The following is a 10386-nucleotide window of genomic DNA, read 5'->3' on the forward strand; positions in this document are numbered from 1 at the left end:
TTCATTGCGGCTTTTCTGGTGCAACGACTGGCCACCTAAGGCTTCCGGGTGGAGCCCAGAGCGGGTCCCCAACCGTGCCTTCGGCATCGGCCTCAATTGCCATGACCAAAGCCCAGATAGATTGTTTTCTGGTCAGGGGAGCAGTCTTCATTATTTGCTCCAATTTCGCTTCCGCCAACTGCTTGCCTGCCAGAGCTCTGCCTCAGTTTCCCTGAGACAGATCAACCAGGATGGAGGACTCCATGATGCCTCAACCCATGAGCACTGCCTCTCCATCCTCCAGTTATGGCCGGCACAAAACCTCTGAACAGGAGGCAGCAGGCAAGCTCAAATCCAAGGCTAAGGCCACTCTCAAGAAGCTCTCCAAGTTGGCGGAAAAGCAAGCCAGCTGTAGGCACCAGGCTCTGGAGAAGGAGTTCTCCAGAGCGCAGAGACAGGCCAGATTAGAGACGGATCAAATGGCGGCCCCTGAATTTGACCTTCCTTTAGGTCCTTCAATCTCTGCTGAGGGTGTGTGGTCTCTGACAGGAATGCCCGCCACAGTTAGTTCCCCTTCTGAATTGGTTCAACACACAGCAACCGTCTCAGGTTCAGCTCCAGAGGCCACTTTCACGCCAACGGCTGCAGGGCTCAGGTGACCAGTCATCGGAGACATTTTCTCCAATGGCCGCCTTGAGGCCTTGCTATCCAAGGTTGTGGACCATGCTCTAGCAGAACGGTCCTTCCATCCACCTGGACAGGGGGCTTCCACGTCGGCCATGCCACCTTATGTCCCTCCTATGGGGTTTTCTATACTTCAGGAACCCACATCTCCTGCACGCTCCTCCATGAGCGGATACTCATCCCCGCAGGGTGAGGAGCAGCTGGACTTTAATCTATCAGAGGAGGAGGAACTTCCCCCTGAACCCTCCCCATCGGGAGATCTGTTCAATCCAACCCTGTTTCTTCCCCTGCTTCGCAAGGCCACATCAACAGCAAACATAGGGTCCAATCAGTTCCCTCAGCCGTAGGTAACACTGGATTCCAGTCCAAATCTGATATTTTTTGAAATGGTGGCAGCCCAGCATCACGTTCCATGTCCCTCTATTTTTCTAAAAGGGATCAAAAAGCAATGGGTCTCCCCTTCCTCCTTTCCTTCCGTAAGCGGGATTGATAAAAAGATTTTTAGCACCTCCACAGACCTTGCTGAGGCCCTGGAGGTTCCCAAGGTAGACGAAGCCTGGACCCCTCTGGTATCCCAAACTGCGGTTGCTGGGGACATGTTGGAGGCGCTTAAAGCAGATGACAGGAAATGGGACCAAACTTTCTGGAAGACCCATCAACCAGCGGCATGAGCAATTAAAACGGCCACTTGTGCATCCTTCTTTGTCCGGACCACCCTCTTATGGCTTCGTCAGCTTCAGGCCAGAGTCCCTTCTGAGGACATTCGGACTCACCAGGACGTAAGCAAAATGGTGGTGGCCACTGAGTATGCTGCGGACGCGACGCTTCAGTCGGCCAACTTTGCTTCTAGATCTCTAGCATCCAACATTACAGTCAGAAGGATGCTATGGCTGAAACACTGGCAGGCTGACGCAAAGGCCAAATGGCGTCTTGCAACTGCCCCCTATCTGGGCAATAATCTTTTTGGGGAGGCCCTAGCTCTGTACCTTGTAGAAAACGACAAGAGGAAGGTCATGGCTCCCTTGAATAAACGGTCCGACAAACGTCCCACTCCCTATTTCCATAGACAGTCCTTTCAGCCGGCAGCAGGTTCAGCAGTTACTCAGCCCTCCCACTCATACACACCCAGGCAGGACAGGCCATATGACCGTCTGTATGACAGGCCGGGCTTTCGGCCCAGGCAGCAGAACCAATCTAAGAGGCCATTTCGAGGGGCAGGACGCCCCTACAGGCGGTCCAAGTGACTCTTACACCACACTTCCCATTGGGGGAAGGCTGGCCCACTTCTTCCATCAATGTGAACTTACATCCACGGACGCCTGGGTCTTACAAACCATCCAGTTTGGCCTGTCCCTGGAGTTTCTAGACAGTCCCCCGGACCACTTCATCACCTGTCCCACTTCCTGGGATCCACTCAAACAGGGACTTATGCAGGAGACCATTCAACATCTTCTAGAGCAGTGGTTCTCAACCTGTGGGTCGGGACCCCATTTGGGGTTGAACGACCATTTCATGGGGGTCGCCAAACAACGCAGTCCGCCATTTTTCCCCCTTTTCCTTAGCTTTGCTACTCCCTTTTATTCTATTGGCTTTTGAAAGCCAATAGAATAGACTCTCTTGAATAGTCCGCCATTTTTTCCCCTTTTCCTTAGTTGTGCTACTCCCTTTTATTCTATTGGCTTTTGAAAGCCAATAGAATAGACTCTCTTGAATAGAGTCTAATTCTATTGGCTTTCAAAAGCCAATAGGAATTGTCCAGGCTGTCTCTACCCTGCTGAGCCCACCAAAAGTCCCATTCTGCAAACGGTGCTGCAAGTTGTCTGCAGCGAAGGCGAGCTGTCTGGAAGCTTCCACACACACACACACCCCGCTGAGCAACTACTAAAAATGTAAGTAAAAGAGGGCCAGGGATGGGAGATGGGGAGGCCGGCAGGCGCAGGGAGGGTTGCTGGCGCACGTGGGGCCCGGCGGGTGCCTTACCTCCCTTGGGCTGGGCCAGCTGGTGGCCCAGCCTGTGGTCGGCCTGCGCCGTCTCTGCCGCTTGCCAGTTACTCCTCGGCCAGTGCAGAGGGTGGCACCACGCATGCGTGGCATTACCAGCAGGGAATGTCCTCAACTTATGACCGGTTGGGTAGTCCTCGAGTTACAGCCGGTTGGGTAGTCCTCGACTTACGACCGATTGGGGGTCACGGCATTAAAAAGGTTGAGAACCACTGTTCTAGAGATTCAGGCCATAGAACCAGTACCGCCGGACCACTTGGGAGGGGGATTCTACTCCATCCTTTTCGTGGTCCCCAAGACCTCGGGAGGATGGAGAGCAATTCTAGACCTCAAGGGTCTGAACTATTACATCACATACAAGAAGTTCAAAATGCAATCACTCCAGTCCATTCTGGGAGGCATCAGACAAAGAGACTTCCTGGCATCAATAGACCTCACAGAAGCGTATCTCCCCACATCCCCATCCATCCAGCTCACCGGCGGTTCCTCAAGTTCTGTTACAGGGGCAGTCATTTCCAATACAAGGCCCTTCCATTTGGCCTCTCCTTGGCACCCAGGGTGTTCACCAAGATCCTGGTTGTACTAGCCGCCCACTTGCGGAAGGTACCAGTACGCGTCCAGTGTTACCTGGACAACATCTTGATTTAAGTGTCCTCCTTCCGGGCAGCCCAGTCGGACCTGGAACTAACTATTCAGGTCCTCCAACAGCATGGGTTCTCAGTCAACTTCCAAAAAAGCCAGACAGTTCCCTCATCCAGGCTCCTGTACCTGGGGGCCATCATAGACACCACAAACTGCATGGTCTATTTCTCTCAGGAGCGGTTGGTCAGCATCAGGGATCTGGCTCATCGGGTGTACAAGGACCGTACCGTTCCACTAGTCTTACTCTCCCAGCTTCTGGGAAAGATGGTCTCCTGCATAGCCATATTCCCCTGGACCAGACTCCACTTGCGGGATCTTCAATGGTTCCTCCTACCATTCCAACGAGTGAATGCCAGCGCATCCAACTGCCAGGTGAAGCTCCCGGTCCACATCCTTAGGTCTCTACGCTGGTGGTTCTCACAAGCGGTGATAAAGGGGTCACCTTTCAAGAAGCCGGACTGCATCACCATTACGACTATTCGGTTGGGAAGCCCATCTACAGTCTCAGTTTGCTCAGGGCCATTGGTCCCGCGCAGACTTGAGACACAACATCAATTGGCTGGAGCTCAGAGCCATTCATTTAGCTCTTCGCCAATTCCGATACTGGATCAGGGGCCGTCATGTATTGATCCTCATGGATAACATGGCGTCCAAGGCCCACATGAACCAGCAGGGGAGCACCAGGTCCAAGTCCCTTATGTCCGAGGCACAGCTGCTAGGTTCCTGGGCAGAGTCCAACCTGGCCTCTCTCAGGGCCGAACACATCTCGGGAGTCAAGAACCAGCAGGCAGACTTTCTGAGTCACTCTACGGTAGACCCCTCAGAATGGGGATTGCAGCCAGACCTTTTTTCCGAGATATCCTACAGGTTCAGCCATCCGATACTCGACCTGTTTGCATCGTTGAACAATGCCCAATTCCCCAGGTACTTCTCCCATTATTACCTTCCAGGGGTGGAGGGGACGGACGCCCTGCGGACCCCGTGGCCGCAAGGTCTTCTTTATGCCTTCTCTCCCCTCTTGCTCATTCCGGTGACCATCCGCAAACTGCTCCAAGAGCAGGCAGAAGTGATCCTCGTGGCCCCATACTGGCCACAGAGGCCCTGGTTTGCCGACCTGATGAATCTCTCCCAGTCTCCTCCATGGAAGATTCCCCCGCATCGCGTGTCCTTGCACCAAGGGGTCCTCCAAAACCCGGACCCTCAGTGGTTGCAATTGACCGTTTGGCACTTGAGCGCAGCATCATGATGCAAGAGTTATTCTCACCACAGGCAATTACCATGATTCAGGCCTCGTCGTTCGGCGACTAATCGCATTTATGATTCTACTTGGAAAATTTTTTGCAGAGGGCGACAACTGGATGTCTACAAATTAACCATCCCTCAGATTATAGATTACCTTCTGGACGGGCTGGACAGAGGCCTGGCCCCTGCGACCATTCGTAGGCAGGTGGCAGCCCTATCAACGTTGCTCACTTGTGCGGATTCAGTTCCTTTAGCTCATCATCCTAGAATACGTGCCTTCATCAAGGGTGCATGCAACACTAGGCTTGCCGTGGTACACAGGTACCCCTCTTGGGAGCTGCCTCATGTGCTTCGCACTCTAACAAAACCACCCTTTGAGCCCATTGCTATTATACCATTGTGGGCCTTGTCTCTTAAGGTTGCCATCATGTCAGCCAGGCATATCTCTGAACTGGCTGCTCTCTCGGTCAGGAATGACCTTTGCATCTTCCATCGAGACCGGGTGGTCCTTCGGTTGGATCCCGCCTTCATGCCCAAGGTCAACTCATTCTTCCATAGGGCACAGGAAGTCATTTTACCAAATTTTTGTCCCAATCCTTCCCATGACTTGGAGCAGCAGTTGCACACACTGGACATCTGCAGAGCCCTGCTGCGTTATATCAAATGCACGGAGCCTTTTCGCAGATCTGAGGCCCTCTTTATTTCCTTCCATCCAGCTTTCCTGGGACAGAAGGTGTCCGCTGGCACTATAGGCAGGTGGATCAGGACCTGTATTGCAGAGGTGTACCAGTCTTCTTCCCTGCCGGCTCCAAGTCATATCACAGCCCATTCCACTCACAGCGCTGCGACATCTGCGGCATGGGCCACTCAGGCGTCCATCGAGGAGATTTGCAGGGCGGCGACATGGTCCTCGCCCTCCCCATTCGTAGGCCATTATAGGATTGACTGCTTCGCTTCTGTGGATGCCTCCTTTGGTCGGAGGGTCCTTCAGCAGGTGGTCTCTGGGGATGTAGATCCGACCTTATCTGTTTCGCATCCATAGAGATAGGGAGGCTTTGGTATGTCCCATTGGTGGATTCTCCATCTCCTGTACTGGAGAAAGGGCCTTGTCTTACCTGAACTTTTCTCAGTACGGAGATGGAGAATCCACACCCACCTTTAGGTCAGTTAGGCCGGTATTAAGGGGTTGAGAATCAACACCTCGTCCAGCATCAGCCGCTTTCGCCCTCGTCAAGACTGGATCTCCTAGCTAGAGGGGGCGGGTCAAGTTTGGCTACTTGGTCTCAAGAGCAGGCAGACAGAGAAAACCCATTGGTGGATTCTCCATCTCCGTACTGAGAAAAGGCGTTCAGGTAAGACAACGCCCCTTTCTTCATCTTTAAAACTGTTGTTAAAATGACTTGGTTTTCCCCTCTGTCAATAATTTTTGAAATAACATTTTAAAGCACTTCAAGGATGAGGGGAATGATCAGATGGTTGCTGCCCTCTAGTGGGTTATTCTGAAATGGATAAAACTGAAATCACATAAAATAAATATTTATCCGAAGTACGTTTCTTTTATCTTTTTTTCTACATGTTTTCTTTCTACATTGCATACACAGAATTCTTTATCATGATAGTTGAGACATAGTACACACAGTCCTCAACTTAGTGACTGATCAAAATTACAAAGGACCTTGAAAAAGCGCCCTAAAATCTAGATTTGATGCACCAACATTCACGTCCCCCCCCCTTTATGGCCATTTGCAGTGCCCCACAGCTGTGATTTAGCCTTTTTGGAAATGCAGGGGTCTTCCTGCCAACATTCTTAGCTGTAATGAGCTCTGATAAGGGATTCTGTACAGATGCAAATCCATATCTGTAAATGCACAGATAATTGCTCAGTGAATCACAGCAACCTGTCCTTCGCATTGCAATTCTCTTGGTAACTGATTCACAAGAAAATCATTTCCTTTATCTTGTTTTAGATATTTTCAAAACATCTACAATCCTTACAGTTTTGTCTTAAGCTCTGTAATGTTCTCACAGTACTAGTTTGCAAAAAATTATTTTGGTATAATATACCTCAAACCTGAGAAGTATTAGAGATATCAAATTCATTTCACAGGAAGTTCTCAAAAGTGTTTCTCCCTCCCTTTTGAAAAAAAAAAAATTCTATGAGATCTTAGTATCACCCAGACAAGATATGATGATGTATTTGTGATGTATTTGTGGTTCCAACAAAAAGGGAAGGAATAAAAAGCATGAGAATGAGAACCAGTTTGATCTAGTGGTTAAGGCACCAGGATAGAAAGCAAGAGGATGTGAGTTCAAGTTCTGTTTTAGCCATGAAAGGTGACATCTCTCAGCCCAACCTTGAGTGGGGCCTTATTTGTAAAAATAATAAAGGTGGGATACAGATAAATTTAAATAAATAAATAAACTTCAAGTTATCTCAAAATCCAAGAGATGGCAACCACAAGCTCCTTAATTTTGGGTTATGGGTTGTTCTTATTAATTTAAAAAAAAAGATTCTGTGAAACAGAATTCAACAATGATAGCAAATTGCTGCATTTCTTTTAATTGATTTCCCCCCCCCCTTACCATGGTTATCCTTCATGGTTCTCTTTTGAGAGGGAATACAATTGATAATAATAGTCTCCAATAAACTTTGCAATATTTCCTGATATCAGTACTATTATGCACCATATCCAGGACTTTTTTTTTGCATATTTTACATCTCACAACCTTATTGAGTATTCTGAGTAGAATCCAGCATAAATTGGCTATTGTTCATGTTTTAAGAAAACTTATGTAAATATTACAACTGTTATCTTGATACTGGTGGACTAAAGTAGACTGGAGAGAATGTCCAATCTCCCAATACAGCACTGTTGTAGTTGACATGAATGTATAGACTAAGCCTATATAGATGGATGTTTGCCAGGCTGATTCAGTCAGTTTCTTAGGTATTAAGTCTTTACCAATGGCTTTTGATGGCCATTTAGAAACAACAAAGAAGTTCCATTGTACTGCTTCTTTTCCTTTCATTTATACTTCAAAAGTAAGAAAATGACACAACCCCTTTCTAACAGTGCTAGGGGAAAAAAGACATTGTCAGCCTAGGTAAGACACTTACTAAAGCTTCTTGGTTCTTATTCCAAAGCAGTCAGTCTTGCCAACTACTTTGAAAAACCCTGGAATATTAGAAAGGATTTTTCCAAAATAGTGTCAAAAAGCATCATGTAATATAACAATTCCAAATTTGCACTGATGAAGTTATCTAATGGGGCAATTGAAACTTCTGCAAACAAACAACCAAGCTCAGACAGCACCAAGGACTTTACGTTTCCAATGTGGTGCTATTGGTGTCCTTGGCACTGGCCCCTTGCTATTTTTTTTTTTTAAATTGAGGATCAAACATTTCTCTTGTGAGCCTATTCAATTAAGGGTGTATCTCCCTGTTTGTATTTTGCAGATGCTATAATTGTGGTGGCTTCGATCATCATGCTAAGGAATGTATTCTACCTCCACAGCCAAAGAAGTGCCATTACTGTCAGAGCATCATGCACATGGTGGCAAACTGTCCACTTAAAACTGTTCCACAGCAGCCTACGAGTTACCAGGGAAGATATGAAGCTGACACCCAGCCCTCCACATCAGCCTTCCTGAGGGAAGGAGGAGGAGGGGCCTATGGCTATACTTCTCCATCTTATACTCTGGAAGGAAGGCCAGATATCTTACAGCATTCAGGAAAGTCACCTCAAGAAGCTGCTTCAAGTAAGTTTTCTCCATCACCGGAAGAGCAAAGCCAGAAGGGACCGTCAGTTCAAAAAAGAAAAAAGACTTAAAAAGAGTTGTATCACCGCCTTTTATTACCTCTTGGGATGTCTACCTCATTCAAGCACAAGGAGAATAATCTCATGTATTATCCTGCAGCAAACCTCAATTTTTAACTACTGTTGTGGACCGGAGGTCTTTTGAAAACAAAAAACCAAAGCAAACCAGTCACTCCAAGTAAATTTCAGATGTGTTTAATGGCTAATGGGTTTCTAAACTGTTTGGGCATCAGGATCTCATATGATTTTTAAATTTAGACTAAATTATTCTTGGGCATATGTTCTTTGCTTCTTCCCCTCTTTTCCAGAACAGCCCTATGGAGTTAAGGAAGACTATGCTTCCTTAGCTGCTTGAGTTCTCTGTGATTTATCTTAACCATGTCTTGTGTGGAAAAAAAAAACAGTTTCAAACTATGATTTATGATGGCTTTTTGAACAAACCACAGTTAAGACAATGCCCATGATAGTATTTGTTAATTCTAAACAGCAATTAATATGAAATGGAAGTCAGCATTTTTTTTTTTATTTCTTCACGGCCATCCAACGGCTGGGAAGCAGCACATATCCCCACTCTGCACAGAAACTCATTCCTGTCGCAATAAACCATCTGACATTTTGATGTACAGACTAGCCCATTGCCTGAATGTATACATTAAATATTATGTCTTGAATTCATGGGAAAGTAATAGTTTGAGTTTTGAATGATTTTTTTTTCCTTTGACATTGCTTTTTTTTTAATTATAGGAGAGAAAGAAGGGGAGGGAATGAATTGTAACCATACTTTCCCAATAATGCAAACAATATTTAACTACTTAGAGTCACCATGACCATGGTACTAAATAGATCAATACATCCTTGTAGGATTCAGGGAAATTACAATTCCTGTTGTGGAAAAATGGAGGATGGAGGTTTTTAGTCTTTAGCTTGAAAGGGTAATTCCTTGGTTTAAAGATACCTCAGAATTGCCACAAGGTTTTAAAGAAGTAAAAGTGCTTCCCCCTTTATTCCCTGCCCTCCCTTTAGACAATGAATGTGTTACCTGAAATACTGTATCAACTCAATATGACCTATATACAGATTAGGTGATTGTATGGGATAATGTAAACGTTAAAGTAATGGTTTAAAGTGATATTGAGATGCCATTTGGACTCCTATTTTGCAAAAACCTGATTGGACCCATTTTGTGCAAATCTTGAGAAAAGCGGTGGTGGTGGCAGCAGTATCATCTTCCAATTCAGTGTCCATGTCACTGAATTTTAACTTTTAACTTTCCAAAGAACAACATCTGTTTTACAGTGCAATCCTGTGTAAGATCTCAGTAGCCTCAAGTTCAAGAAAAATTAGTGTATAGGATTGCAGTCTTAAACTTATTTAATTGCTATATTATGTAACCGTAATTTCAGTCTGTGTACATGCTGAATTTTTAAAAAGCCTATAGAGTCGACCAGGTGCTTGGGGGATTGATTTTAGAAATGGAGATTAGAAAGACAATTAACTGGCAGTACATTTATCCTGTCCCACGCAGACATCACAAAAGTTTGAAATCTTAATTGAAGGCTTTGCGCGCCCCAAATAGTATTCCCCAGGATTCACCTCACACAGGAACCAGCACAAAAGCCAATGAGTCCAATTCTCAGTTGCTTGTCTGGTCAGTCCTCCAGCTTTCCTGGTCTCTCCTCCTGCTCTTGTCCATCCCCTCCTGATTCAGAGTCCCCCTTCCAGATGTTCCTCAGAGTTCCACTCTGAAGTTCCTGAAACCAGCTCTTCCTCATTGCCTGAACCAGCTTCTGAGACATCCATTACACTATTTCCCACCCCACCCCCAGCATGGTCTGTCCTCCTCCCCCCCCCCCCGATCCCCATGGACCAGTTTCCATGGGTACTGGAGGTGGAATTAGCAGACCAGACAGGGGGCATGCACAGCCTCACCATTTTCCCAGGACATGTCCTCAGGGCAATATCCCTTCCAGTTGATCAAGTACTGCAATCAGTTCTGATGCTATCTAGAGTCTACGATATG

At 46.8% G+C, this 10386-nt stretch overlaps 1 protein-coding gene across 1 annotated transcript in view; it reads left to right on the forward strand.

Annotated features, from left to right (window-relative positions):
- The window catches only part of LIN28B (lin-28 homolog B), a 74181-nt gene extending 64008 nt beyond the window's left edge, over positions 1-10173 (forward strand). Inside the window, exon 3 of the mRNA XM_039351086.1 lies at positions 8006-10173. Within this exon, the coding sequence (XP_039207020.1) occupies positions 8006-8378 (373 nt within the window). The 3' untranslated portion in view covers positions 8379-10173. The remainder of the gene's footprint in view (positions 1-8005) is intronic.
- Positions 10174-10386: the final 213 nt, after the last annotated feature.

The sequence above is a fragment of the Crotalus tigris genome, unplaced genomic scaffold, assembly GCF_016545835.1.
Source record: "Crotalus tigris isolate CLP2741 ecotype Arizona unplaced genomic scaffold, ASM1654583v1 scf7180000018371.15429387391:27106975, whole genome shotgun sequence".
Classification (NCBI taxonomy): Eukaryota; Metazoa; Chordata; class Lepidosauria; order Squamata; family Viperidae; genus Crotalus; species Crotalus tigris.